The following is a 17,594-nucleotide window of genomic DNA, read 5'->3' as shown; positions in this document are numbered from 1 at the left end:
AAGAAAGGAGTGGTCAAATAGATAACCCAAATCTATTTAGACTTCAACCATCCTTATTTCTTTGATCTTTTGCCCCTTCCACCAGCACGGCGCCCGTCCAGGGCTGAAGGCTGATAACAATTCTGGCCTTGTGGATTCCCTTAATCTTATCAAGATAAAAGGGGGCAAAAGGAATCCTTTTGCCACTGAGCACAAGAAATCACTAATAATATTAATGACTTACGAGAAGTAATTTGTATAACCACTCCTATCCTGGAGAATGTAATGAATATTAATGAATTTTACCTATAACACTGTGCCTTTGGAGGTACTGAGGTGTGTGTGTTTGGTGGAAAGAATTCCCCCACACTCGATGCATCAAATAAAGCAAATACCCACTTCTCTGACTTGATCTCTGAAGTGTCTCTGGGCTCGATTGGGGCAAATCACAACCCTGAATTAAAACTGGCATGAGTCACCAAACTACTACAAAAATGGTGCCATGTATGGCTACTGAAATATTAAAATTTAGCCATAAATCAGGTGAAATTGAAATCCAGTCAATATTAATGCAGTGGGATACTGAAAAACTGAGCAGTTAGTGAAGTTCAAATCACTGGAGTAAAAGGAGCAAATGTTATTTGCAAAACTGATAAGGTCAATTCATTGCTCCAGGGCAAAAAGCAGAAGCCTACTAAAAACTCCCAAAGAAAAGCAACTCAAGTGCTTAAAGCACTCCCTAATTCACAAGATGCAGTTCTTCAAAACTTAAAAGCTGAACATGGATTTAATCGGAAGGGTGATATGTTTCTATCCTGTCACTCTCCCTGTACCCTGGCCACACACATACACACCTTTTTAAAATTTCTTTCTTTTCTCTGTCTTTCTTTCTCCTTGCCTCTTTTACTAATAAATAAAGTGCATCAATTTTTTTGGCACCAACATCTAACCTCATTTGGTTTTAATCAAGTTTTGGGGTATATTTTGAACCTTTCTGAGTTTGACCCATCTTATTCACAAAGACTTAGTTTTCTTTGCTCTTCTGTGTCAACACCAGATCACAACATATACTAACATAATTATGTATATTTGGTGGAAAACTTATACTGTACCTAAATGATTTAAGAACAAAAGTTCTTCATACAAATAATATTTTCTGAGTATTTGCTGAGAGGAGTACAAGGAATAGCCTGACTCCAGTGAAAGGAATGAGAAGGGAGTGTCCTTACAAACAAACTGAGTGTGCTGGTAAAATAAGGCCAATACTGAGAGGTAGAAGAAACAATGGGAAGGAATTCCATAGGAATTCCACTGACTGACTTGCCCAAGACTGTGTTAATAAACTACAAGAACAGAGATACACTGAGAAGAAGAAGGGTGAGATGTATATTAGAAGGGGGTTTTTATTAGGCATTCCGGGAAGTCTGTACCTCACAAGTACCTCAGCCAATGGTGAAAAAGAGAGGACGCTGCAGCCAGGAAATAAGGATAAACAGAAGCTGTGTCCTCTAGTAATTTAAGAGACCCCATGGTAAATGCCCATCACCTCTCCCTTTATTCCTGAATGAAGTTACAGGACTCCTCTGTGTCCTTTTTGGACATAAACCTCTGGTGTTTGTGGTTTAATTTGCCTGACAAATGGGGACTCATCCAGAATATTTCCACCGTCTGGAGGCGGCCTGCAGCGACCAGAGCTGAAAGTGCAACTCACGCAGTTTCGGTGATCAGCTTCTTTCGCTGGTGGCTGGCACCAGGTGATTGATTGGGTTCCCGTGACTGTCCAGGAAACAGACCAGGGGGGTCCATGAAGAGTCCACAGGGAAGGACTACTGAAAATCTTACCAGTGAGTACAATGGAAACTTTGGGGAGTAAACCTGGGAGGGCATCCATGGAGAGTTGCAAGGGTAAAGCTGGGAAGGGGCCCCCAAAAAAGGGATGACGATCCCATAATGCCCCAGAGAGTCCTTTAAGGAAGGAAAACCTGAGAGGGCACCCATGGAGGGTAGCACAAGTAAAGATGGGAAGGAGTCCTGGCAATGGGAGTATGATCCCAAAATATAAGAACATGGACACCCAAGCCAGGCTGTAAGAGAAAGCCCGGACTTTCCTTTTCAGAGAAAGCCCCCTCCCGTTGCCAGGACTAAAGGGGGCCAATAAAAGGAGTTGAAAAGTGGTCTTGGCAACAGGGGAGTGCAGTGAAATATGGTTAGGGCAAGGAGTATTAGGACTGGGCATATAGGTGCAGGACCAGGAGCATGGCCTGGGGACCTGTGGGGAAGTGCAGGGCCAAGCTGGGGCTGTGGGACAGCTGCGGGCTCAGCGTCAGGTGGTCCCTGATCCCACCACCCCCCGGGGCAGGGGCAGCAGTGGCCCCCTGGCCTCCATGACGCTGCGGGATGCCCCGGCTGCCTATAGTGCTGCTGGCCGTGCCCACTTGGGAGCACTGGGTGGGGGAAGGGGGGGGACTGCAGAATAAATATCTGGAAAATGTGGATTTTATGTGGAATTATCAGGATTTTCTTTTAAGAATTTTGTTTGGGTCACTGGAGAAACGAATGATTTTAAACTGTGGGAGAAAGAGCACCCACAGGCAGTAGCAGGGATGGAGGCTAGAGGAAGGGCAGAAAAAGCCCCTGGATGAACTGGTTAGAAAACATGCAACAAGTGTTTGTAAGGAGGGATGAAGAAAAGGTGATGGCAGAGATATTACAGCCCCAGAGGAATAAAATTACAGGCCCATGGAGACCCCCAGGACAGAGGGGACAGGACCAGCCACCAGGACATGGCAAAGATATTCCAGCCTCTGCAGTGAAAGCCAACTGAAGCAGCAGCTGGGAAGGGATCAGTGTGCTATCTGCAGGACAGAGGGACACTGGAAGCAGGAATGTCTGCAGAACCAGCTGGATCCGCGGGAGGAGGAAATCCAGCGATGAATGCAAATGAATTGTTAGGGATGTCAGGGGCTCCCATTATACCAGGGACCCACCACATGGGAACCCTTGATAACTTTTAAGGTGGGCCTGGATGAGGTGTGTTTCCTAGTAGACCCAGGAGCCTCTAGATCCATTTTGAATTATATCCCAAAGGCAGGGAGTTGTCAACAAGATCTTTAATTATTCAACGGGTGAGTGAAAATTATGAGCAGGTGCACCTTATTCAACCACTATTGGTGGATAGGTTTGAAATGCATTAATTTCTGTTTATAATAGTGATTTTAAGTATCGGTGCCTAGTGAAAATATAAGTGCATGGTAAATTCAAAAGTCTTTGGTGTACACAAGGATTTGGAGTTTTGGTTTGTTTGGTGCAAAAGCTAAAACAAAGTGTTTGTTGTAGTGATTAGGGTTCCTTCTACAGGAACCCTCAGAAACTTGATTTGGTATAAAGGATATACCAAATTTTATAATTACTGAGTGAGTTGCCTTTTTGGATGGTTTGTTATGAAAAACCAAAATTGGCAGGTTAAGATCCTGAGGCTAACTCTGTAAAGTATACTGGTCGTTTGCAAGCTGCTTTTAGAGAAGTGTGGTTCCCCTGTGCTCTGGCAGGGGCAAAAGGCACATTCACAGAATCACAGAATCACCACGTTGGAAGAGACCTTCAAGATCACCGAGTCCAACCCATGCCCTAACACCACCTCAACTAAACCATGGCACTGAGTGCCACATCCAATCTGTTTTTAAACACATCCAGGGACGGTGACTCTACCACCTCCCCCGGCAGATGATTCCAGAAATTTATCACTCTTTCAGTAAAAAACCTTTTCCTAACATCCAACTTAAATTTCCCTTGGTGCAGCCTGAGACCGTGTCCTCTTGTTCTGTCAGTTGCTGTATGGAGAAAGAGACCAACCCCCCCCCACCTGACTACAACCATCCTTCAGGTAGGCATAGAGTGAGTGTTAAGGTCATTGAGAGTGATAAGGTCTCCTCTGAGTCTTCTTTTCTCCAGGCTAAACCACCCCAGCTCCCTCAGTCATTCCTCATAGGGCCTGTGTTGCGGCCCAAGCAGCTGAGATAGAGCTCAGTGCCTTTGAGAATGTGGAGGATTGGGATGAAATGGGAGAAGTGCCAGAAGAAAGTGAAGAAGAAATGGATTATCCCAACAACCTCCCAGAAAAGTATTACAGATAGTATGAGCCGTTATCTCTCCCCAACCACTCGACGCCTGCATATTTCAGTGTTAGACATTGGTAAATTTAGACTGTAAATTACTTGTATTCACTTTTCTATTTGTTCTGAAAACTTGTAAACCCACCCAGTTATGTACCCTTATAACCTGTTGCAGAGCCTTTGTTCTGGGCTCTTCAGATGTCTCTCCAAACTCTCTATCCCCTTGTAACCCCCAATAAAGCTGAAGAGACCTCATCTCGTCCCCTCGCCTGAGCCGACTTCCAGAAGCCCAAATTCATCTCCTGTGTTGCTCAAAACAGCCCTTCTCCCCACTGAAAGAACTTTCCTGTGGCATTTAAAGCACTTCTGGTCATGACTTCAGAAGTAGCCGCCACAGGCCTGTGTTCCAAGCCCTTCACCAGCCTCATTGCCCTCCTTTGGACACGTTGAAGTGTCTCAATGTCCTTCCTGAACTGAGGAGCCCAGAACTGCATACAGTATTCTAGGTGCGGCCTCACCAGTGCCTCACCAGAGTACAGGGGAAGAATGACCTCCCTGGTCCTGCTGGCCACACTATTTCTAGTACAGGCCAGGATGCCATTGGCCTTCTTGGCCACCAGGGCACAATGCTGGCTCATATTCAGTTGGCTGTGTAAGGGTCAGTCAAAGATTCAAGTTCTGTCTCAACATTTCTCATCAGAACCCACAGCTGCAGGACTTAAGCTGGTATGCTTTGTACCTGCCAAAGCTGGTACGGAACAAATGCTTTGTGCCTGCCAACGCTGGTACAGAACGAAGGTTTTGCACCTGTCTCCCTGCCACCCACTGTTGGGAAAGATCCATGAAGCAGAAATGATAGGGATTTACCACAGACCCATACCCCAACAAAGCATGTGCAAAGCCTCAAAGACCCCAAGTCAACCACCGCCGCCAGGAGAACCCCATGAGCAAGGGGATGGGACCCACCTCCAAAGCCAACCACACTTCAGACACTCCTCTCTTGGCATGTGTGGCCTGCCAGGTGGAATTTGGCATATCTCTACAACAATTAAGGGGGAGCAAAGGCAGGTCGCAACGAGGGACCAGGTGTATCAACTAGCATAAAAGACTGCTCTGAAACAGCTGACTTTTGAAGATCTTCCCCACCATGAGATCACACTGATCAAAGACAGAGGCAGAGGAACACCTTCTGGACTGGGACCTCTGGAGACGCCGGATGTCTGTGGACCCCATGGTGATAGCTATAAACCCCTTTTTCCTCCCCTTTTTTCCCTATCTTTTCCTTTATTCCCTCTCTCTCTCTTTCTATTGCAGGCCGCTTTATGGGCACAATTAATGAAGTTCCTGTTTGGATTGAAATTTAACTCCCTTGACTTGTTGAATTATTTTGCCTTACTTTCTTTTTGCACTCCAAGATCATAGCTGGCATGAACCATATTGCATCCGCTTATAAGTGGACCATGACAGGTTGTCAACCAGTATCCCCAGGTCCCTTTCTGCCTGGGCACTGTCCAGCCACACTGTCCGCAGCATATAGCGTTGCAGGGGATTGTTGTGGCCAAAATGCAGGACTCAGCACTTGGACTTCTTGAACTTCATCTTATTGGACCCTGCCCATCTATCCAATCATTCTATGTCTCTTTGCAGAGCCCTCCTATCTTCCAACAGATCAACACAGGCCCCCAGCTTGGTGTCATCTGCAAATCTACTAATAGTAGATCAAATACCCTCATCCATGACATCAATAAAAATATTAAACCAAACCAGCCCCAGCACAGATCCCTGAGGGACACCACTAGTGACTGGCCACCAACTAGATGCAGCACCGTTCACCACCACTCTCTGGGCCCAGCCATCCAGCCAGTTCTTAACCCAGCAAAGAGTGCACCTGTCCTAGCCATGAGCTGCCAGCTTTTCCAGGAGTTTACTGTGGGAAACAGTGTCAAAGGCCTTGCTGAAGTCCAAATAGACAACATCCACTGCCTTTCCCACATCCACCAGGTGGGTCACCTGGTCATAAAAGGAGATCAGGTTGGTCAAACACGACCCACCCCTTCTAAACTTATGCTAGCTCGGTCTAATGCCCCGGCCATCACGTAAGTGCTGTGTGATGGCACTCAAAATAAACTGTTCCATGACCTTACCAAGTACTGAGGTTAGACTGACTGGCTTGTAATTACCAGGATCCTCCTTCTTACCCTTCCTGTAAATGGTCACACTGGCCAGCTTCCAGTCATCTGGAACCTCACCAGTGAGCCCGGACTGTTGATAAATGACGAAAAGTGGCTTCGTAAGCTCTTCTGCCAGCTCCCTCATCACCCTGGGATGGATCCCACCTGGTCCCATAGATTTACGAACATACAGTCAGCTCAGCAGTTCTCTGACTGCTTCCTTCTGGACTGCTCCCAGACACCATCTACCAGCACAGGAGGAGAGCTGTCCTGAGGACAAACCATCTTTCTGATAAAGACTGAGGCAAAGAAGGTGATAAACATCTCTGTCTTCTCCCCATCTGTGGTCACTAAATTCCCTTCTGCTTCCAGTAGAGAACCGAGATTGTTCTTACCCTTCCTTTTGCCATTAGTATATTTGTAAAACCATTTTTTATTATCCTTCACAAAAGTTGCCAAATTAAGTTCTAACTGAGCTTTGGCCTCTCTAATTTTTTTCCTACATGCCCTAACGACCCCCTTAAATATTTCCTGAGGTACCTGATCCTCCTTCCAAAGATGATACATCCTCTTGCTATTCCTTAGTTCCTTCATGAGCTCCTTGCCCATCCAGGCTGGACATTTACCTTGTCGACTCTTTCGATGATGAACAGTCTGTTCCTGTGCCTTCAAGAACTCTATTTTGAAGCATGCCCACCCTTCCTGAACTCCTTTGTTTTTAAGGGCTGCTTCCCAAAAAACTCTCCAAATAAGTCTCCTGAAGAAAGTCCTGCAAAGTGTTCGAGTCCTGCAAAGTGTTTTTTCCTTGTAAAAAGCAAGTTTGAGTCTTTCAAGGTGTTTAAAACAAGGTTTCCTTGTAAAAGCAGGCTAGAGTCTTGCAAGGTGTGTTTGAGCATGGTTTTGCTCATGTGCTTTGAAGAGCATTGAGTTCAAGTCTCAACTATAAAGAATTGCAGGTTTGAGTCCTGCAAGAGTTTGCAAGCTGCTTTTGGAGAAAATCAGTCCCACTTTTCCTTTGGGAAAAGCAGAACTGATAGCTGCTGTGTTGTTTTCTGGGCTTCAAATCTCCAAGGGGTTCCAGTCCTCTCTGAGTTAGTGTCTCGGTGTCTGAGTTGATTTCAGAATTAAAGTCTCCTGCCTGGGAAAAAGCAGGTTCCAATACCTGCATTGGATTTTGCAAGCAGCTTTAGGGGCAAGTGCTGCTTCGTCATGCTTTGGGGAATTTGGCAGCTGCTTTTGGGGAACACGGCAGCCTTGTTGCTTATTTTTCGAAGTTGCTAGATCCAGTGGCCAGAGGCTACTCATTGTCTGCAGAGTTGTGCAGCCATGGCCTTGATGGTAACTGGGGCCCAAAGGATGACAATAGGAAGATATCTGTCAAAGTTTCACACCAAACTGAAGCTTTGTTAACTGAAAGAGCCTGTAAGCAGATGACCAGCGCTCAGTTATTACAGTGTGAATCTTGTTTGGTGGAACAGGAAGATGTAGAATTGAAAAATGAGGGGGGGAAAGCACGGAGAGGTTGTCTCAGCCTCCTGTTTGGGCGGCCCCAGAGAGCAGGGCTGGGGAGAAACCCGTGACTGCACTGCATTCAGATGATAGATATCCAGATCCGGGCTAGAGAAGATTTGCGGGGCACTCCCTGGCCTGGGAGAGAGAATGTGTTTGCTGGTGGGTCTTCAAGGACAGTAGAGGGGAAACAATTTGCAAGATACACTATCATTAATGGAAGAAAATTAAAAGAAGGGGGGAGATTGTGTGAACAGCCATTTTATATCTGCTTTGTCTCAACACTGGTTGTCAGAGGTGTGTTGTCAGAGGTTGTCAGAAGGGGAGCACATGTGAAAGGAGGCAGCTAGAAGATGAGGAGAAGCCTTGTCTCTGGGGTAACTTTGCCTGCCAACACCTCACGGAGAACAGTATACACCCCAGAGATGCTCATCCAATCAGAGGGCCCAAGGCTTCCACCAATGAACTACGGAGGAGGCTAGACTGGACCAATGGCCTCCTGTCAGCAGGCGGACTTGGGGAGGGGCCAGGCAGTAAAAAAGCAAACTGCATCACAAACTTTGGGTTCACCTTGGGCTTGCCTGGGGGAGGGACTTACTCCGGAGACTTTTTGGAGACTGAGCCCATTTGCTTTTGAGGCTTTTTGAGTGGGAGCCCACTCACTGGCTTGCTCCCTGGCTTGCCCTACTCCTTCATCTGCCCTGGCCTCCATGTGTTCCTGCCTCCCTTTGTCCCTGGCCAACAATCTGCATCCAACCCTGTCTGCCCATCCCTGCCTCTGCTGCCTGCCCTGTCCATCTGAGTGCCTCCAATCTGCCTCTGCCACCGCCGCTCCCCTCCGCAATGCTGTACAGGGTCCTGCATCTTCTGCCCAGTCGCCCCTCACCGCATGTCCAGCCCTGTCCATCGGTGCAGGAGCCACACCTGTGGAACCACGCCTCTCCGACCACTGTGCAGGCTCTCCACAAAGGCAGCACATGCACTGCACCCTCTGCTACTGGGTCGTCGACCAGCACTCCCCGGTTCTGCTGGTGGTAACGCCCACTTTCTCCTCTCTGTCTCCTCTCTCTCTCTCTCCCCCACCTGTTCCTTTTCCATTTTCTCTCCTTTTTTATCTTTTCCAGCCCTCCTTAGTGGGGCAGTTACTTCCTTAATTTGGTTTTTTTATCAATAAACAGTTCCTGATACAGAGTCTGTCTCAGTTGACTTCACTACGTTTCTGACCATCTAAAAAGAACTCGTCATAATTTCCCTTAGTTGAACACAACAGATTGCCACCCACGTGGTCAGCTCAGACAGCAGAGATGTATGCACTTGTGAGAGCCTATGAACTATGTTGGGACAATATAGTGAATATTTTTACTGATTCTAAATATGCATATGGAGTGATACATGCATTTGAGACATTATGGGAAGAAAGATGTTTATTAACCTGCAAGGGAAAAACGTTGGCTCATGAGAATTTAATTTCTCATCCATTGGAGGTGGTGAATTTACCAAAAAGGGTGGCAATAATACACGTTATGGGACATCACACAGGGTGCTCAAAGAAAGCAACAGGTAATCAACTGGCTAATGAAAAAGCTTGGAAAGCTGCACTGCTCCCAGAAACCTCTAAGATCCTCCATTTGCTCCCAGTAGCTCCACCACTGCCAGAGAAACTGTCTTTTCCACCAGAAGAGTTTGAGATAATTTAAAAGAGTGGAGAAGAAGAAAGAGAGGATAATTGGTTTACAAGGGATGGCTGGCAGTGGATACCAAAAGCTCTAGCCTTACAAATATTAAAACAACTCCATGAAGGGAGTCACTGGGGCTCTCGAGGATTGGCAGAATCCTTCCTCAAAATGTATGCTGCTGTGGGTCTTCTCAATCTGGCAAAACGAGATATTGAGGGCATTCCTGTTAAGGTACCAAAACCAAGCAGTTATGCCTCAGCCTTTGAGTTTTGCAATACTGAAGGGGCCTCTGGGAAAAACAAGTGTTTAATGACATAAGAGGGCACCTCCCTACTGAATAGCTATTTACTTTGGGTTGAAGAGGAGAAAAAAATTTCAATGAAAGTCAAACATCCCATCTCATCACATGACATGGGTGCATATCAGAATGTTGGCTATTTATTGCCTCCATGGAGACATTTATTGCCTACATGGAGACATTTCTCAGATACTTTCCTTTATGAAAAAAAAAAAAAAAACCAGGACTAAACCAGTTTATAAATATTTGGCAATTTTTGACCGATTGTTGTTGATTACATTTACAAAAGGCTAGAAAACTTGTAAAGTAACACTCTTGAAATATAGGAACTTGGATTCACTCAGCTCTACACTATTTGGATTAAATTAAAAACATAATTTTTTTGCCAAAGCTATTTCCATTCTAATTATCAAACGCCACTGAGCAAGCAAACATACTTTGCTAGGAAACAAACAGCAAGGTGCTGTTGAGAAAGAAACTTAAGTGTCTGCTTTGTAAAGACTGAATCAAAGTCCTGCATTTGTCATTTTAAGCAATTTCTAGCATGGGTACATGTGCTTCTCTTTCCACAGATTGCAGAGCTGGAAGACAAAAGAGTGCAGAGGGATATAGTAGTTGTTAAAATAAGTGAAATGTCTTAAAATGGAACACTGAACAAGAACCATGTACATTTCTGTTGCCAATCTACTGAATTCACTCAAACCAAAACAAACACTATTTTGGCCAACAGTAAACTTTGTGTTTACCAGTTTTCTTTATTAAAGAAAAGTTTTAAAATCCTGTATCTCGACCAACTTAATGACACAAACACAAATGGCATTTTCTCTCTAGAATAATTTTAGCATGCTATCAACATACTTAGAATAGACCTGAGATAAAGCAGTTAGACAGTGCAAAAGGAAGAGAAGCATTCATTTGTTCTTCCAATAATTCACCTTTTTTATTAAAATTACTAAATAAACATAAATCATATGTTCTTTGGCAATATATATTATTTTAATATATTTTTATTTTAGTACCTCTTTTATTAATCTGATTTAATTTTCAGAACACCTCCGAGCCGAAGTTTTTACCAGGATCCACTGGCAGGTTTCACATAAACTGATGGTTGCTATTCAAAAATGACTGGCATTCTCAGCAGGAGAGAAGTGTTTAATAACAGTATCTCTTATGCGCTATGCCAAGTAATAATCCCGGAAATTATCATTGAATACTAAAAAAAAAAAAACCTCAACAAAAGACAAGTAAAACCTTTACCATTTACCTCATCCAATTGGTTTGGGGCAGGGAGAGCTTTTTTCAAAACTATTCGTCATTTTGTCTTAGAGAGAGATTTTGGAAGATAGTACACATGTATGGCCACAGGCATTATACCTTGTTGTTATAGCAAATGAACAACCTTTTGTAAATCCATACACATCTATGGTATGGTAAGTGATACTTACCATCTATTGTATGGTAAGAAAAAAATAGGTGTGCTCACAAAGATCAAAAGTAATTTCTGTTCCTTCCTATCACAAAGGTCCTTCCTGACTTTAAAAACATGAGAAAAGCAATGGCAACTATGTCAGACGTCTACATGGCAGTAGGAAGATCGATTCCTCTGATTCCAAATCCTACACTTAATTACATACTTTCAAATCAATGTAACAGAAGCCTCTGTGCTAATGTACTGCTCAAGGAAGAGGAACTTAGATACAAATTAAAAATTAAGAATTTTATCTAATTTTCCATCTATTATGGAGGACCACTTTCCAAGAGATCTGAAAAGAAACAGTATTTATAAGAAAAGCACATAAATTTATTGCTTCCCAATTGTAAAAATTCCTTAAGAATATTAACAATGAGGAATAAGGAACTAAATTCAGATAACAAACTGTCCATAGCCTGGCTATATTCAACACCTATGTACACAATCGTACTAACAAAGAGTTCAAGATCATTTAAAAGGCAATTGCTTATGTTCATAATACTGTATCATGCCAGCAAATCCAGACACTTTGGGTAAATTTTTCCTTTATCATGCCTTTCCATCTTTTGTTCTTTTGGTAATAGAGCCAAATAGTTGTACCATTTCAAAAGAGATACTACTATCTTACTTGTTTCTGATTTCTATTTTAACACATCAACTTGGAAACAGCCATTCCACAGACATATATCTACAAAGCAACTCATGTTCACAAGGCCATGCTGTAGCCTTCCTGACCACCTTGGTAAGGAATTTCATAGGCCCATATTTCTTAAAATTAACAAAAAGGTGTATAACTGTAATATATGAATAATCTGTCACACTAACATCTCATACTATTCCTACTGAAATTCTTGTGAGAAAACAGGTACAAGTAAAACCATGAAGACCAGCTCATACATAAGGCTAGGGGTTTAACTTAATGTAAAGAAAAACTGAAAAAGGCACATACAGAATAAGACTTCCTGGCACGTTAAACATGTCACTACTGTTAGGCACTTTCAAATGCACTATGTCTTGCACCATAATATTTTCTAAAGTACAGGAAAAATTCTCTCTCAGACTTCAGGATTATAGCTAAAGGCCTCAGATTCTAACGTTTTTGACTTTTATCACATTCTGGATGTGAAATCAGCATCTCCTCTTAGTGGTCTCTCACCTGTAGTGAAAACTAGGACGCAGTATGCTTTTTTAATGCACAAGCATGATACTGAACATCTGCACAAACCATAACGAGAAGCTTGTCCTGGTGTTTACAAATCTTACACAGAAGATAACCTAACGGCACTATATTCAGCAGCAGCAGCACACCTTAAGCAGCAGACTAAGCTTAACTTGTGTTAAGTACAGACCCCACCCTTAAGAGAAAAATATAGCTGTCCCCTGTGTATGTGCTTTAGCTCCTCGAGATCTTTGGCCCAGCCTACGCAGAGACATTGTTCTGCCTGCAATTCCATTATGGAATATCACAGGGTTAACAGTCTGTCTAATAAATATTTACTTGAGAAAAGAATAACTGGATACATCCATTCTTATATTTTCTAGGTTCAACTCAAGTGATATTTTTGCAGATGTACAATGCAACTCTTAAAATCTATGACACATCGTATTTTTGTTCTATCTCAGGCAATTAAAAAAAGTATCCTGCACTCGAATTAGATATAAAAACCTATGAAGTGGCATATATGACATCTCAACAGCAGGCAAGCAAGCTAATTGTACTTGTGAATGGTCTCTGACCAATGCTTCTAGAAGACACAAGCAGCATACAGTTCTGTATCTTCCAACCAAGTGTTGCCTGCATATCTATCTCTGCTTTCAATTTCCTGTACTGGTGTAGTTATATACAATGGAATGCATGACAACGGAAACGTCAAATCCATCCAGGGAATCAATCTCAGCAATTAGAAAAATATTTGACATCAATGCATTGATTGTTGGGGGCTAGGTATATACAATGGAAGGGGGAAAGGATGGCAGGGGGAGGAAGGGAAAAGAATCATAAATTACAGGGAAACATCATGGGTGGGAATTAAGACATCACCTTCAGTCAAGATTCAGTCTCTTTGATGTTACTTCCTTCTAAAAACACTCCACAGTCTCATCCAACTCTGATGACTCCCTGTGGAGTGCTCTACCTGCCACATACAATGACTCTTCTTTTTCCACCCTCTATATTTCCCCAGTTTTTGGTAGATTAGAGTCTGCTGTGCTCCTATTACAAGAGTGAGTCACTGGAAAAAGGTCAAGCTCACAGTAAGTTTCTGTCCTCACTGATGTGGTCATTAGATGGTCAATGCTAAATCAGTTTCAACTGATTATAAAAATCAATTGAAACTCAACCCAGAGAGCAGCTATTTAAGTATCCTAGCTTTGTGTGTCTTTCATTTCATAACAGGAAAGGTGTAAAAACAAGAATTTTGCCATCCATTCAATACCTTGTTTCAAGATTTTACTTTCAACAATGTCAGGCTTGCATGTGTACTGAGGTGTGAAGCCACAGGCATAACATTCTGAGTCCTTATATGAAAACTGTATCCATTAAAAGCACACCATTCACTCAAGAAAAACATCAGGACAGCATCCACACTGGAGTCCGAATGTGAAGGCAGCTACTGGAGGTTTTCATCTTTCATATGTGCCAGCTGATTACAGAAAAAAATCTAAAAAACCTGGGTATGCTTATGAGGAGAGATTTGCAAATAGGCACATCATTCACTGTTTGTTTATTAACAGGCTAATGAACCTTCTGAAATACTCCAGATAACATAGCAACCAGAAGCTACAAACTCACCATATAATTTTATTGTGCTTAAAATTCTATATTAGAATTCCAACTAAAAACTTTTGAACAAAGAACAAAAGTCTTTAGGCAAATTTACAAGTAATAAAGTAATTTGTATCAATCAGCTGTATCTCAGTTCATTCTGGGTATTGACAGGAATCTCACTTAACTTCTACAGCCTTCTTTCCTAAATTAGAACCACTAATGCTAAACAGGGAAGGGTACATAGCTACTTAATTCATCAGTAAAGTGTCATTAGCTTCAAGCAAATGAGGTCTCCTTTCTTCTTTCAAACACTCTGGAACAGTTGCAAAAAGTTTTGTCCTGGTCTAATGGAACAAAATTACTCACCTTCCCCATCAGGGTTCATATTTTCATAGGAATCCCAGCGTATTAGTGGGTCTGATGTATTGTAATCAACTATTACTCCATGGTCATTCTGAAGGTGTTCACATCCTAAAATGAAACATATGTTTGAGACCAAAAATTATCGTAGTCACATATGTCATTATATACACACACAGATTTATGTATGTGGCCTTCTGACAGAAGTTTGCTCCCTGAATGGAAACACCATATTCTGCAATGTAAGAAGCAGCAAGAGGGGAAAAAATGCTAAATAAAGCAGTTTTAAAAAAAAAAGCTTAATTTATCATTCAGAGAATTTTTTCTTGAGCTTTTTGTTTATGAGGTAGGCTGATAACTTGGATCCCTAAACACAACTAACACAGATGATCCACCCAGTCCTACAGAGTAAGACATGATAAAGAGCTTTTGAGAATGAAACAATGAGTATCTATAAAGAGATGGTACTAAAGGAATGATAAAATTAGTCTTTGTTACAGGTTTCATTCTGATTCATACAGATTACTATTCTGATACAAGAGGAATTTATCACTAAGGATGAATAGGGAGAGCTGAAAACTTTAACTTCATGTCCCTTCCAGCTCCCCCAAGGTGCCAGCTCTGCAAAACCTGAGCCTGGACAGCTACCTTTCAATGTGTTTCGCTGCATTTAAGTATGCCTTGCCAAGCATACCTGGAATTTTCAGCAGTAGCCCATGGTTTTGTGCCCATAATATAGCATTAAATAATGTTCAGGTTTTAAATGGATACATTGAGGAATTTAAGCATCGTACAGTGACTCAAAAGCAAAGCATAGGCAGCAAGAATTCATGACCTTGAACTTGGCTTTGATACTGATATAAACTAAACAGACTGTCTTTTCTCCTCTATCTAGATTAGGAGATTAAGAAATCCTCAGTTATCAAACCTTTGGCTGTGTCTACAGAAGCAAGTCCTACTGTAAATTGTTCTAAAGCAACAGTATTATGCACATGTTGTGACTTTTAAAACAAAAACAGTTACAATTAGGACAGTAATTCTATGGTCCTGTACTTCTATGTGCAGCCTAGAAAAAGCCATCTGCAAAGAGTTTCTGTGATGACACTTGTAATAAGGCAGATTTATGATCTTTATTATTAAATATTCAGGGATCTTATATTCTCGGCAACAGCATTCTTTCTTAAAAACATCACAGTCAGTTATGTTCTAGAATACTGTGTCCAGTTTCAAGCTACAGAACACAAGAATTATATTAATAAAATGAAGCAAATTCAGGGGAGCATGACCAGGGTCAGGACTGAAAGACTGCCTGTGAGCAAAGGCTGAGGAACTAGGCTTACTCTGTCTGGAGATGAGAGGGGCTTGACAGGGATCTCACAGCAGCCTCCTAAAGGACATAGAGGAGACAGCCAAGTTGGAGCAAGGCAGACGGACAAGAATCAGGCAAAATTTGAATCTAGATAAATTTAGAGTGAATATAAGGAAAAAATCCACTGTGAGGACAGTCAGACATTGGAATAGCCCACCCACTGAGGCTGTGGCACTCTGTCCTTGAAGCTTTTCATTATTTGACTGGACAAAGCTCTGGGCAACCTGGTCTGATCTCACAAATGAGCCTGCTTTTAGCAGGAGGATGGACTAGAGTTACCCTGTATTTATTCTATAATATTTCCAGATGTGAAAGTCATTTTGCAGAAGTTGTAAATAAGTATTTCAAGGTGTCACCAAAATCTCGGAAATGAACTCTCCAACCAACTTATAGGTTAGCAAGCCAACACTACTAGCAGCACTGGACGCATGGGTTTTTCTCCTCAAAGCATGTATCCCCAGTAACCTAACAGACCAGGTTATATTCCATAAATTAGTACATATTCATCATATTTCCTGAATACATGCATATACGCTAATTATTTCTGTGGACTTATTTGGATACGGTTCCAGATTTTCTGATTAATCTTTTCTCCTCGAGAGTATTTCAAACACCTGGTCAGGTAATAATGTACTTCTCTTATCATTCTATGTTCTGATACAGTCCTTGTTCTCAGAACTAAGATCTCTGCTAGTACATATTAATCACTAATATAAGTAAATAAGGAAGCATTCGCTGGCGCAACACTTATTAGTCACAGATGTAGAGAATTAACACAAGGTCACATTAATCTCTGGTTTTTGTACTAAGCACTGTATGGTGCAAAACTAAGCATTAACCACAAATATAGGAATTATACACTATTGTGCTAAAATTAAAGAGTTTTTCAATATCTTCCCAGACTGCTGCATAGACTTCTTAAAGAAATATAACTTGTTCGGTAACAAAGGTGAGCTGCCCTTCCTAGCCATTTAATTCCTCAGAAAGCAATTGAATACAAATATCCAATTACTTAAAACCTTACTTTCCAACAGCTTGAAGCCAATTAAAAAATCCACACCTCTCATTTGTCATCTAAGGAAGGGAAATTTGAAGAATTCTTGGCCCTTTTTTAGACATGTCAGCTGGCCTGTCTTCAAGAATTTACTACCCAGAAACATTTAGAACAAGCTAGACAAATTAATTTATAAAATTGGTTTTCTTATGTGACTTTCTAACAGGCTAAGGGAGATCTTTGTGCTCAGTTGGATTCTGTCCAACTGTTTTCCTGGCTGCTGCCATAAATTTCTAAATTATCAAACTCTTGTGGAAAAAATGGAGGAAAACATGCAATTCACAGGACACTGAGGACACTGAATGGGAATATGTATGAGACAAACAGTTAAGAGAATTTGGTTTTCAATTAGGCTCAGGTTGAATCTATACTTTTTGGGACACCATAAAATTACTAAGAACAAATTCATTAACAGAATTAAACCATAATGATCCGCATGACCCTAAGTTCTTACTGCAAGTAGTAATTATCAAATAATCTTAAGCATATTAAAATAGTATTTTGGAAGCATGCAGAATATCCTACAGGCCAACTTCAAAGCAGAAGCATGTCCAAGAAAACTAGGGCTGAATCTCTATGCTAAACTGAAGATAGCTCAATACTGCAAACATAATCAATTATGACAACATCCAAAAAAGGTTATGGCATAGGCCACTACTGTCACTTATACTGAGCCAAACCACCTACTACCCATGTTTTACACATACACACAAATGTCTTCTACTTATTGTAGCAAGTGTTCTGGTATAGCTTTAAAACAAAATGTGAGTTATATGCTGATATAAATGCAGAGTCTTTATTAATTTTTTAAAAATTTAAACCAGTAAC

General features: G+C 41.9%; 1 protein-coding gene across 1 annotated transcript in view; it reads right to left on the bottom strand.

The window, feature by feature from the left end:
• Nucleotides 1-17,594, bottom strand: part of TNS3 (tensin 3) — a 198,760-nt gene that overhangs the window by 138,997 nt on the left and 42,169 nt on the right. The window contains exon 13 of the mRNA XM_085051666.1: nucleotides 14,350-14,454. Coding sequence (XP_084907792.1) covers nucleotides 14,350-14,454 — 105 coding nt within the window. The remainder of the gene's footprint in view (nucleotides 1-14,349; nucleotides 14,455-17,594) is intronic.

The sequence above is a fragment of the Lichenostomus cassidix genome, chromosome 2 (assembly GCF_008360975.1).
Source record: "Lichenostomus cassidix isolate B80296 chromosome 2, HeHo_3.0, whole genome shotgun sequence".
Classification (NCBI taxonomy): Eukaryota; Metazoa; Chordata; class Aves; order Passeriformes; family Meliphagidae; genus Lichenostomus; species Lichenostomus cassidix.
This window is presented reverse-complemented; position numbering and strand designations above follow the sequence as displayed.